Raw genomic sequence first — 14,137 nt, forward strand, 5'->3', positions numbered from 1 at the left:
CAAAATCTAACATCAACTGATCTTCATGGTGCTATCGAAGTAATAAAAGAATCCAGGCTATGAATAAACAAAGAGATGGTGAGGGAACACTTAGCTAATTTACATGAATTTAAATCTATTGGTCCAGATGAATTACATCCTAGGGTACTTAAATATGCAAATTGTCTTTTCAGAGAGGAAAAGGACAAGAACTCTAGCGCCACCTATTGGAAGTAGCAATCTTACAAGTCAATATAGACCCTTTAATGAGCTTTACAAAATGACTTAGGATAATAGTCAAACCAGAATCCCAATTTGAAGTTACAGTGTTTTGTGGTATTGCCCCTTGTCAGTGCAAAATACTTGTCAGGGGCAGACATGCCATAGGGGAAACCTGTACAGCCACACAGGGGTCCATGAAGTGAGAAGGTCCTTGCCACCTCCAAAGCGCGAAGGATGGGGCATTATTGTGGCCCCTGTATTTCTGTCTTTAACCCAGGGATGGGGAACCTCAGGCCCCAGGGCCATTTATGGCCCTTGATGACCTTTTATTAGGCCCCCGAGCAGATTCTCAGGGACTGCATTCTTGGTCAGGGAGGTGCATTTTGATTGCCAAAAGCTCATTAATTTCTTCTTGCTCTGTTAGCACACACACACACAGTGTTCACTAGGGATGAGCGACCTTTATTTTTATAGGATCGGGTCGGGTTTCACGAAACCCGACTTTTTCAAAAGTCGGGTCGAGTGAAATCGGCCAATCCTATAAAAAAGTCGGGGTCGGGGTCGGCCGAAACCCGAAACCCAATGCAGTGCATTGGGTTTCCATGGTTCCCAGGGTCTGAAGGAGAGGAAACTCTCCTTCAGGCCCTGCGATCCATATTAAAGTGTAAAATAAAGAATTAAAATAAAAAATATCGCAATACTTACCCTCTGACGCGCCCTGGTACTAACCGGCAGCCTTCCTCCTTCGAATTCGCGCTTCCAGGACCTTGCCGTGATGTCGCGGTGACGTCGCGGCTTGTGATTGGTCGCGCGGCCGCCCATGTGACCGCTCGCGCGACCAATCAGAAGCCGTGACGTCACCGAAGGTCCTTCAAGCGCTGATTCTTAGGAAGGAAGGCTGTCAGAAGGAAGCAGGGCGCTTCCGAGGGTGAGTATATACCTAATAGGAATATACTCACCCTCGGAAGCGCCCTGCTTCCTTTCGTCCAATCTATCAATAAAAAAGGATTAACCTGATTGCTAAACAGAGTAGCGAGAAAAAAAATTAAAACGCCAAAATTACGTTTTTTGGCCGCTGCATCATTGCATTAAAATGCAATAACAGGCATTCAAAAGAACATATCTGCACGAATGTGGTATTACTAAAAACATCAGCTCGGCGCACAAAAAATAAGCCTTCATCCAAACCCAGATCACGAATACCTAATAGGAATATACTCACCCTCGGAAGCGCCCTGCTTCCTTCCGACAGCCTTCCTTCCTAAGAATCAGCGCTTGAAGGACCTTCGGTGACGTCACGGCTTCTGATTGGTCGCGCGAGCGGTCACATGGGCGGCCGCACGACCAATCACAAGCCGCGACGTCACGGCAAGGTCCTGGAAGCGCGGATTCGAAGGAGGAAGGCTGCCGGTTAGTACCAGGGCGCATCAGAGGGTAAGTATTGCGATATTTTTTATTTTAATTCTTTATTTTACACTTTAATCTGAATTCCGATACCAATTCCCGATATCTTAAACATATTGGGAATCGGTATCGGAATTCCGATTCCAGATTCAAAAGATCGCCGACTTCATGGCCGACCCCACACTGGGGTCGGGTCGGGTTTCATGAAACCCGACCTTGCCAAAAGTCGGCGACTTTTGAAAAATCTCGACCCGTTTTGCTCAACCCTAGTGTTCACTACTGAACACTGAAGGGCATGCAATGAAAGATTACTTTCTGACACCAGTGTCAGAGTCAGGATGTACTTTGTGGGCAGAGTTAGTACAGCCCCCGAAGGATGGCATAAATATCCAAATAGCCCTTCACAGAAAAAATATTTCTCACCTCTGCTTTAACCCCTTTCTGCCTGCTGATGGGATAGTACGGCAGCTGGCAGTATCCCCCGCTTTGAGGTGGGCTCCGGCGGTGTTTTCAACAGCTGTCATGTGCGCGCAATGGGCGCGAGTGAAATCGTGAACCGCCCGCACCCATTAGCTAGTTAAATGCCGCTGTCATACTCTGCGCGGCCGGATGTACTCGCACCGCTGACCCCTGTCACATGATCGATGGTCATCGGTGCATTGCCATCACAACCAGAGGTCTCCTGAAGACCTCTATGATTGTTGATGGCAGATTACTATCAGCACCACCCTGTAGTCAGTGCTCAGAGCTAGCCTGCAATTCTGCTGCATAGAGGTGATCTGTGCTTCACCTCTATGTAGAAGAGGCGATCGAGTAGTGGATGCTTCTAGCCTCCCATAAAGGCTATTGAATCATGCTAAAATTAAAAAAAAAAGTGTTTAAAAATATAAAAAATATTATAAAAAAATATAAAAGTTCAAATCACCCCCTTTTTGCTCCATCAAAAACCTACACATATTTGGTATCTCTGCGTTCAGAGTCATCCAATCTATCAATAAAAAAGGATTAACCTGATTGCTAAACAGAGTAGCAAGAAAAAAAATTAAAACGCCAAAATTACGTTTTTTGGCCGCTGCATCATTGCATTAAAATGCAATAACAGGCATTCAAAAGAACATATCTGCACGAATGTGGCATTACTAAAAACATCAGCTCGGCGCACAAAAAATAAGCCTTCATCCAAACCCAGATCACGAAAAATGGAGACGCTACGGGTATCGGAAATTTACGCAATTTTTTTTAGCAGATTTTGGAATTCTTTTTACCACTTAGATAAAAGAGAACCTAAACATGTTTGGTGTCTATGAACTCATAATAACCTGGAGAATCATAATGGCAGGTCAGGTTTAGCGTTTAACGAACCTAGCAAAAAAGCCAAACAAAAAACAAGTATGGGATTGCACTTTTTTTTGCAATTTCATCGCACTTGGAATTTTATTCCCATTTTCTGTTACACTCATGGTAAAACCAATGGTATCTTTCAAAATTACAACTCGTTCCACAAAAAATAAGCCCTTGCATGGCCATCTTGACAGAAAAATAAAAAAGTTATGGCTCTGGAAATAAGGGGAGCGAAAAACAAAAACAGAAAAAAACTAAAAAAGCTCCGGGGGTTAAGGGGTTAATTTAATATTTTTGATAATTTTTCAGGTTAGAAGATTCGGAGGACTAGAAGTCTACCTGCACATTTGGGGCCAATTAATAATTATACATGTTGGCCCCGATTCATTATTTGCAATTTTTTAAAGTCACTTTCCATTTTTTTCCTTTGGTATAATTTGCCTATTTTGGCAAACCCACGTGATTCATGAATGGCCCCGATATTTTTCTTGAACAGGAGCCCACTGCTATCTTTGTCTGCCTTTAATATAATATTTTTAATGATTCTTCAGATTAGTTTATGTTACATTGTATTATTGTGAATGTTTTTGTCTTTTGCTGTATTTTATAATTTTTTTGGCTTTAATTTTGTAACATTTGTTGAGCTTTTTACATCTCCCCCTTGGATACACATACTGGTTTTCTTTTTTCTACGTTTGATATATTCAAAACAGAAAAACAGAATAATGCAATTATGCAACAAAAGGCGAGAAATAGAAGTATCATATACTATTTAGCAGAATGGCAGCTGACTTCTCCTTACCTGTCTGCTGGCAATCGAAAATTTTCTTTGGAAAAATTCGAGCTTCATTTGAATCCCAACAGCTGGAAGAGATTTAAAGATTCACTTTAGAAAAATTAGCAGAGAGCAAAAAAAAAATGAAAGAAGAGCAGATGCCACCGGGTTATAAAGACAGCAATGTGCGGAACAGAAAAACAATCAATATCTAACCTAAAGAGGATTTAATAGCTTGCAATAAATAAAACTAACCCAGTGAAAGCTATACTGTGTAAGATTCGGAGGACTAGGACTAGGACTCTACCTGCAGGTTCATTACACTGGGAACACAATTTTTTAAGAGTTAGGTCAGACAACTGTTCTTAATTAATTTTTGGATGCTGAATCCAGAAATTATCTCAGTTTTTCTCTATCACGTCAAGTTTTTGAACTATAGGATTTTTGTCTTCTCAAAACTATGTAAACTACTGTACCTAAAAAGTGTTTTTTTATTTTTAAATAGTACAAATATGAACAAAAAATGAAATATATAAGAAATAGGCATGACAAAGTTGTGACTAGTCTTACAAGTTGCCACGTAGCTCTATATGAGTCGAATTGTAATCAGATAACAAGTCTTATTACAGATATCAGTGCAATTGTGCTTCTCTGGCAGGTAAGTTGTGTAGGAAAAACTTGACGTGCTAGAAAAAAACTGACTACATTTTTGGAATCAGCATGCCAATTTTAGTATAAATCAGCTCAAAAACCTAACTCAACAGAAATTTTTTTTCAAATTGTTCCCCTGTGTTATTTGCAGTTTTTTTTTAAAGTTCCTTTCCATTTTTTTCGTACGGTATAAGTTGCCTATTTTGGTGCCAAATTCATCAAAATGTCCCACGTGATTCATGAATTTCACGTAAAGTCCAAAATGTTTTTCCTCTATTGAACTGGTTTTGGCACGAAAAGTCACAACAACTATGGATGAGCTGACCCGTGGAAGTTCAAGTTCTGGTACCCAACCCGAATTGTATTCCAACGTTCCTTCTGTTACCAGAACTGTACCTGAACTTGAACCAGAACCCAAACTTCATTAAAAACTATGGGGACCCAAACTTTGTATCTGGAAAATTCTCTCTCTTTCTATGGGAGAAGTCCATGTTCGGAGTTTTGCATCGGACACTAAATGTCCGGTACGAACCCCAAATTTATAAGTGATTCATGAATTTCGCGTAAAGTCCAAAATGTTTTTCCTCTATTGAACTGGTTTTGGCACGAAAAGTCACAACAACTATAGATGAGCTGACCCGTGGAAGTTCAAGTTCTGGTACCCAACCCGAATTGTATTCCAACGTTCCTTCTGATACCAGAACTGTACCTGAACTTGAACCAGAACCCAAACTTCATTAAAAACTATGGGGACCCAAACTTTGTATCTGGAAAATTCTCTCTCTTTCCATGTGAGAAGTCCATGTTCGGAGTTTTGCATCGGACACTAAATGTCCGGTACGAACCCAAAACTTATAAGTTTGGCTTCGCTCATCTTTAATCGCAACATTTTGCCCAAAATACCGAAGTACTCGAAAGTAGACCAGGGGGAGACTGGAGTTAAATTGAGCCAAATTTTGTCACTATTTAAAAATCACAATATATGAATCAGACAAAAAAACATCTTGAATCGCTACGTTCTGCCCAGAAAACAAACAAAAAAACAGACAAGCACTATAAAATAGACATTTAAAATGCACAAATAAAATAAACAACTACGTGCAAACAAAAAATGGCACAAAACATCCAAAAATTGTGCAAAGGCTATTATCAATCAACATTATCAATGCTTAATGTTTTAAAAGTTTAATTATATTTGTATTATAATGGCAAAGATTTACCAAAATTCTTCTTTGGTCAGTGCTTGGGTATTGTGCTAAGAATATTGGGCGAAAATATTAAAATAAATGGAGCTTGATTATTGGATATAGTCATGGAATGAACTATAATAGCAGACACGGGCCATGGATAAATGGTGGTGCTGTTCTGTAAAAAAAAGAAAAGCAGATTCTGTTTCTAATCCAGGAAAGCCAATGTCGTTATTGTATTTCATGTGTTGCTGTTTTTTCTGCGTGAGCCGCACATTTGATCTACGATCCGAGAGTTTACATGGAAAGTACTAGAAGTAAGGATGAGCTTCCACTGCTGGGAATTAATTCCGAATGTTCTCAATTATACAATATCATGCCCAGAAACCAAAGCCAAGGTATGTATCAGTGCTCGGTGACCTAAGTGGACACGTCCTGATTACAAGGCTCCTATGATTATGGATGACACTTTGGATTTGACTTTTGCCGGGTGAACAATCAGCTCATTTTCCGTTACGAGAACTGTCAGCTGTACACGGGCAGCTTAAGCTTCTTCCTCATCTTCAAAGTAATGTTAACCCGACTGCAGAGGTCACCGGAGATCCAAATTTGTTTCTACAGATCAAAGGTAAAATGTAAACTTGTCATTTTACCCTTTATGGCAAACATATGGGCATTGTGTTCGCGCGGTAATGCCCCAGTTCTGAAAATATTTGACTGGATTCCTTTGCAAATCTTCATCTTTCTTCACCTCTTTTACATGGCGCATTAACGCGACATGTCCGCGTAAGGACGGGAAACCAAACGTTGTTGAATGCAGAAACTTAGGAGGAATCCAAGAGTGAAGCCAATTCATCGAGGTTAATGTTTGCCGAGTGGTTGTTGTAACTTTCAGACTTAAAAAGGAAAGACGAGGAAAGCTTCACTGACCAAGTGTTTGCGTAATGGCGTGTGCTGGGCACGGAGGAGAAGGCAAACGTGTAAAATGCTTTACATGGATGTTACGAATGTTTTTACGGTATTTTCATATTTTTAAACATCATTTTCCAATTTATTAAGAATAATGATTGAGTTGAAAAGTTGAGTAAATATTTTGCATTTGGGCTCATTCTGTGGTCAGTGATTTTTTTTCATATGCAAAAAACGGTGGGCGTTTCATAATTTGTTCTGGATTGGTTGCTCATTAGCATTTCAGCAGTGTCAGATATTATCATCAGAGTTTCAGCAGTATCAGATGTTATCATCAGAGTTTCAGAAGTATCAGATGTTATCATCAGAGTTTCAGCAGTGTCAGATGTTATCATCAGAGTTTCAGCAGTATCAGATGTTATCATCAGAGTTTCAGCACATTCAGATGTTATCATCAGAGTTTCAGCAGTGTCATTTGTTATCATCAGAGTTTCAGCAGTGTCAGATGTTATCATCAGAGTTTCAGCAGTATCAGATGTTATCATCAGAGTTTCAGCAGTGTCAGATGTTATCATCAGCGTTTCAGCACATTCAGATGTTATCATCAGAGTTTCAGCAGTGTCATTTGTTATCATCAGAGTTTCAGCAGTGTCAGATGTTATCATCAGTGTTTCAGCACTGTGAGATGTTATCAGAGTTTCAGCACTGTCAGATGTTATCATCAGAGTTTCAGCAGTGTCAGATGTTATCATCAGAGTTTCAGCAGTGTCAGATGTTATCATCAGAGTTTCAGCAGTGTCAGATGTTATCATCAGAGTTTCAGGACTGTCAGATGTTATCATCAGAGTTTCAGCAGTGTCAGATGTTATCATCAGTGTTTCAGCACTGTCATTTGTTATCATCAGAGTTTCAGCACTGTCATTTGTTATCATCAGAGTTTCAGCAGTATCAGATGTTATCATCAGAGTTTCAGCAGGGTCAGATGTTATCATCAGCGTTTCAGCACATTCAGATGTTATCATCAGAGTTTCAGCAGTGTCATTTGTTATCATCAGAGTTTCAGCAGTGTCAGATGTTATCATCAGTGTTTCAGCACTGTGAGATGTTATCAGAGTTTCAGCACTGTCAGATGTTATCATCAGAGTTTCAGCACTGTCAGATGTTATCATCAGAGTTTCAGCACTGTCATTTGTTATCATCAGAGTTTCAGCAGTGTCAGATGTTATCATCAGTGTTTCAGCACTGTCATTTGTTATCATCAGAGTTTCAGCACTGTCATTTGTTTTCATCAGAGTTTCAGAAGTATCAGATGTTATCATCAGAGTTTCAGCAGTGTCAGATGTTATCATCAGAGTTTCAGCAGTATCAGATGTTATCATCAGAGTTTCAGCAGTGTCAGATGTTATCATCAGCGTTTCAGCACATTCAGATGTTATCATCAGAGTTTCAGCAGTGTCATTTGTTATCATCAGAGTTTCAGCAGTGTCAGATGTTATCATCAGTGTTTCAGCACTGTGAGATGTTATCAGAGTTTCAGCACTGTCAGATGTTATCATCAGAGTTTCAGCACTGTCAGATGTTATCATCAGAGTTTCAGCACTGTCATTTGTTATCATCAGAGTTTCAGCAGTGTCAGATGTTATCATCAGAGTTTCAGCAGTGTCAGATGTTATCATCAGAGTTTCAGCAGTGTCAGATGTTATCATCAGAGTTTCAGGACTGTCAGATGTTATCATCAGAGTTTCAGCAGTGTCAGATGTTATCATCAGTGTTTCAGCACTGTCATTTGTTATCATCAGAGTTTCAGCACTGTCATTTGTTATCATCAGAGTTTCAGCAGTGTCAGATGTTATCATCAGAGTTTCAGCAGGGTCAGATGTTATCATCAGAGTTTCAGCACTGTCAGATGATATCATCAGAGTTTCAGCACTGTCAGATGTTATCATCAGAGTTTCAGCACTGTCATTTGTTATCATCAGAGTTTCAGCAGTGTCAGATGTTATCATCAGAGTTTCAGCAGTGTCAGATGTTATAATCAGAGTTTCAGCACTGTCAGATGTTATCATCAGAGTTTCAGCAGTGTCAGATGTTATCATCAGTGTTTCAGCACTGTGAGATGTTATCAGAGTTTCAGCACTGTGAGATGTTATCATCAGAGTTTCAGCACTGTCAGATGTTATCATCAGAGTTTCAGCACTGTCATTTGTTATCATTAGAGTTTCAGCAGTGTCAGATGTTATCATCAGAGTTTCAGCAGTGTCGGATGTTATCATCAGAGTTTCAGCAGTGTCAGATGTTATCATCAGAGTTTCAGCAGTGTCAGATGTATTCATCAGCGTTTCAGCTCTGTCAGATGTTATCATCAGAGTTTAAGCACTGTCAGATGTTATCATTAGAGTTTCAGCAGTATCAGATGTTATCATCAGAGTTTCAGCACTGTCATTTGTTATCATCAGAGTTTCAGCAGTGTCAGATGTTATCATCAGAGTTTCAGCAGTGTCAGATGTTTTCATCAGAGTTTCAGCAGTATCAGATGTTATCATCAGAGTTTCAGCAGTGTCAGATGTTATCATCAGAGTTTCAGCAGTGTCAGATGTTTTCATCAGAGTTTCAGCAGTATCAGATGTTATCATCAGAGTTTCAGCAGTGTCAGATGTTATCATCAGAGTTTCAGCAGTGTCAGATGTTATCATCAGAGTTTCAGCACTGTCAGATGTTATCAGAGTTTCAGCAGTGTCAGATGTTATCATCAACATTTCAGCACAGTCAGATGTTATCATCAGAGTTTCAGCACTGTCAGATGTTATCAGAGTTTCAGCACTATCAAATATTATCATTAGAGTTTCAGCAGTGTCAGATGTTATCATCAGAGTTTCAGCATTGTCAGATGTCATCATCAGCGTTTCAGCAGTGTCAGATGTTATCATCAGAGTTTCAGGAGTGTCAGATGTTATCAGAGTTTCAGCAGTGTCAGATGTTATCAGAGTTTCAGTAGTGTCAGATGTTATTATCAGAATTTCAGCAGTATCAGATGCTATCATCAGAGTATCAGCACTATCAGATGTCATCATCAGAGTTTCAGCACTGTCAGATGTTATCATCAGAATTTCAGCAGTGTCAGATATTATCATCAGAGTTTCAGCACTGCCAGATGTTATCAGTTTCAGCAGTATCAGATGTTATCATCAGAGTTTCAGCAGTATCAGATGTTATCATCAGAGTTTCAGCAGCATCAGATGTTATCATTAGAGTTCCAGCAGTTTTGCTCGTAAAAAAAAAATGATGTAGGTTTTGCAAGCTCCTTCTAACGATCATGGACAGTGTTAGAATGCTTTCTGAATTTTTTCATTGATGCATAGACTTGCATTGGCAATACTTGGATAATAATTGGACATGCCTACATGATTTTCTGCAGGACAGTAGATCCACAAAAATATACAGACATGAGAACAGCCTATGTAAATGTATTCGCAATTGGCAGAATTGTGAATGCAGCTCCGGATTGTAATAGAGAATGTGACTCAGTATTAATACTTTAGAAATAAGGGCCCATTTAGACTGACATTCAGAAAATTGTATTATTTACACCAGCACTGCACTATAGGGAAAAAAGCTACTTATAAGAGATCTTCTTACTTTATAGAAATAAATCAGTTCAAGGGAATCTCACAGCATGTTTTTGCGATGTGATCTGAGACCCACATAATGTAGAGGCAGAGAGCCTGATTCCAGTGATGTGTCACTTACTGGGCTGTTTAAAAAAATCAGTGTTTTATCAGCAGGAGATTATCAGTACAGGACTAGCTTTCTTGTTCCTCCCAGTCCAATCCCACCTATAACACTGAATAGCAGATTTCTGTTAATATACAATGTACACAGAAAGCTGCCAATCAGTGGTGTTAGTGGGGATATACACAGCTCAGCATTCAGAGCACTGCTAGATCTGCAACAGAGAAAACTAGGATTCTATCTCAACTATATCATACAATTAAGCCCCCTGTAAACTGAGTAAAACATCGCTGGAATCAGAGTCTCTGCCACTACATACTGCTGCTCTTGGATTACACACCAAAAACCTGCTGACAGTCTCCGTTTAGTAAGTCTGTTTTTTGAGAATGGAGAGGATTTTAAATAATTAGTAATTGCAAAGTTCCTTGCTTTTACAAAGACCTTGCAATTTTAAACACTTATAATAATGAGAATGATTATTAAAATAGCACTCCCATCAAAGTTTTCATCCTCTTAGTACATTGCAGTCATCATATTATACAGCACTGTGTACTTACAATTACTCATTTTGCCTTTCTACCCAGCTAATTCTTCTCTTTTCCGTTAGGTCTATGACATCACTTGATTAAAAACTGACTAACTTAATCCTTCTAAGATTTATGAAGAAACAGTGAGTCTCTTTTTTTTTCCTGTATGAGTCATCATTAGAACTACAATTCTACTCGCTAAAAAGTACCTGACAGCCCAGCTCCACTTACTCCAGTTTATAATGATGACTAATGCAGGGAAAAGAGACTTCCTGTTTCTACATAGAGCTTAGAAGGAGTCAGCTAGTCATTTATTAATCACGTGAGGATATAGACCTAATGGAAAAGAGAAGAATTTACTGGGTAGAAAGGCAAAATGAGCAATTGTAAGTACGCAGTGCAATATAATATTATGACTGCAATATAATAAGAGTATAAAATCTTTAATGGTCTGCCAGTCTCATTGACAGGCAAATATGCTTTGACATAACACATCTTTCAAGGCAATATAGACATGGTGAAATGATTGCTATTTCAAGGCAAAATATTTTTTTTCTTCATATAATTAAGTAAAGGATAAAAAAAAGCGCCATCCAAAATTTGAAACCTAAGAAGAAAGAAAACAAAAGCAGCTTTTTACAGAATAAAGTTATTTAATTAGCTTTTTTCACTGTATATAACAAAAAAAATACATAAATAAAATATATATACCCCAAAAATAGCACCAATAAAAACATCAACCTATCCTGTAGAATAAACTCGCGCAGAAAAATATAATCATGGAAAAATAAAAAAATCTATGTATAAAAATGACTTTCTTTTTTTACTCTTGGCAGAGGTACTGAAACATGAAAAAATATATAGCCTGATAACAAGTAAACTTTACTCAAAAAGTTATTTGGAAAGCTCAGTCAACAGCAGAAAAAAAAGGTAAAAAAAAAGACAAAAGCAAAAAAAAAATCAATTGTGTGAATTTTTTTAAGTTTCGGGACAGAAATACAATTTGTTGATGGATAAGGCTCTGTTCACATGTAGTTCTGCGTGGCAAAAGGAATAAGTGATCTATTACATCAGTTATGGAAACAGAAGGGGTGGAGGCCCCATTGATTAGAACTTTTTTGATGCAGAACTTTATTTTACGCTTTTAAAAAAATGGAACCCATAATAATCAATCGATAATCAATCATTTCCAGTTGACTGTTCCTAAAAGCCAGTGAGTTCCTATGTATTAGAAAAAGTTCTCCCATCTTGTAGACTCTGAAAGCCACTGATGAGGACACATCTATCTTTCTCCGTAGTATCGCCTGAAGCTGTGACTCCCCAGATGTTCGAAAAGCTACAACTCCCATCATGAGTACGTTTAAGTTCATAGTGTTCCGATAGGTCAAGGAGGGACAGCGAGCTACTGGGCTGACATTATGGTGTTCTCTCGGCAGTTGATCTCCTGATATATCAGATTGTACAGAAACGTATCATCTTGTAGACTCTTCAAGCCACTGATGAGGACACATCTATCTTTCTCCGTAGTATCGCCGAAGCTATGACTCCCCAGATGTTCGAAAAGCTACAACTCCCATCATGAGTAGATTTAGGTTCATAGTCTTCCGATAGGTCAAGGAGGGACAGCGCGCTACTGGGCTGACATTATTATGGTGTTACCTTGGCAGTTGATCTCCCGATATATCAGATTGTACAGAAACGTATCCTCTTGTAGACTTTTAAAGCCACTGATGAGGACACATCTATCTTTCTCCGTAGTATCGCCCGAAGCTGTGACTCCCCAGATGTTCGTAAAACTACAACTCCCATCATGAGTACATTTAGGTTCATAGTGTTCCGATAGGTCAAGGAGGGACAGCGCGCTACTGGGCTGACATTATTATGGTGTTATCTCGGCAGTTGATCTCCCGATATATCAGGCTGTACAGAAACGTAAATCCCAGCATAAATCGTTTTAATGTTCAATCCTCTCCCGTAATCCACCATTCTTAGGGTAAGAAGCTGGAGAGGATTGAGCGCTAATATGAGATCCAGTGATTTTTCCTCATCAGAAGGAAGGGAAACACATAAACACATCGCCAGATCATTGTAACATGAACGAGCCGTCTTCTTCATCCGGCCGGCCCCGTGCTTTTCTATAACCTCATATGACTTTTTCCACTACGGCTTCCAATTTGTATGAGTTCATGGAATTGTTAACAGAGGGTTATCACAATGGCAGGCTATCTATATATATTAAGTCTCTTGTTTATATGTCACTAACATACAGTATATCCAGGCACTGTAAAGATATTGTCATCACTCGCATCAGTCCTTGTCCAAAAATGAGGCTCCTACTCTAAATTCAATTTAAAGGGAATCTGTCAACACTTTTTTGCTATATAATCTGAGAGGAGCATTACATAGAGCAAGAAAGCCTGATTCCAGAGAAGTATCACTTACTAGGCTCCTTGGTGTAGTTTTGATAGAATACCTGTTTTGTCTTATGTAGATGTAGCACAGCTAAGACTTTTAAGCTGTGCATAACCCCGCCCACACTCCTCAATGGCTACCAATCAGTGGTGGGAGGCGGGGTTACAAAGATTAACCTGACTATTTTGTGAGACGTAGTCCTCTAATGATAATGTTCTACTGATAAAACACTAATTGTATTGAAATTACAACACACAGTCTAATAAGTGATCTATATTATGCTGCCCTCAGATTAAAGAGCAAATATCTGCTAACAGATCCCCTTTAAACTCAATCTCACACACCCAGGACACTTATAAAGGAAGTCAATTTAACAATACCGGTATGTTTTGAAGCCTGTGAGGGGAACTTGCTGCAGCAGATGCCTTCCTCTTTGCCTTCTATGCAGTAGGACAAAGGATAATTAAAGGGAACAGGACTTATGTTGGCGAGAATCATGGCAGTCAATGGGCGCTGAATGATCTATTACAGTTCCCATCGTCTACTCAGTGCCCATCGTCTACTGTCTGTGTAAACAAGCTATCAAATAACAGCTGATCAGATAAAGACTTCCTGATCAGTGATCGTTTAGGGACACCGGTCAGACCGTGTAAAATGAACCCTAAGGGTATGTGTGCAAAACATTTTTTCCAGTTGGGCAAAACTGCCAAGATTTTTTCCAGAAGCGTCATTTTGCTCGATTTTCGGGAGTTTTCTAAAGTGGTTCATAAAAGATATAAGTTTGTTTTCTTAATAATTTTTTGCGGCATCTTTTCAGCATGCCCTGTAGTGTTGTTTTTAATCAATTTATGGCCATTTTTTTGTCTACTATAAATTATGGAGCAAGTAGAAACTGCCTGAAGGACGGGTCGCTCACTTCTTTTACCCACTTGACATTTTTGGAGATCTGAAGAAGTTAAAAGACGCTCAAAAATTGCACAGAAAGCCATTTTACATAGCAA

General features: G+C 39.0%; 1 protein-coding gene across 4 annotated transcripts in view; it reads right to left on the reverse strand.

Annotated features, from left to right (window-relative positions):
* The window catches only part of CACNA2D3 (calcium voltage-gated channel auxiliary subunit alpha2delta 3), a 1,133,445-nt gene that overhangs the window by 159,546 nt on the left and 959,762 nt on the right, over positions 1 to 14,137 (reverse strand). For all 4 annotated transcript variants that reach the window (XM_069736702.1, XM_069736703.1, XM_069736699.1 and 1 more), the window contains one exon: positions 3,749 to 3,810. In XM_069736702.1, the coding sequence (XP_069592803.1) occupies positions 3,749 to 3,810 (62 nt within the window). The remainder of the gene's footprint in view (positions 1 to 3,748; positions 3,811 to 14,137) is intronic.

The sequence above is a fragment of the Ranitomeya imitator genome, chromosome 8 (assembly GCF_032444005.1).
Source record: "Ranitomeya imitator isolate aRanImi1 chromosome 8, aRanImi1.pri, whole genome shotgun sequence".
Classification (NCBI taxonomy): domain Eukaryota; kingdom Metazoa; phylum Chordata; class Amphibia; order Anura; family Dendrobatidae; genus Ranitomeya; species Ranitomeya imitator.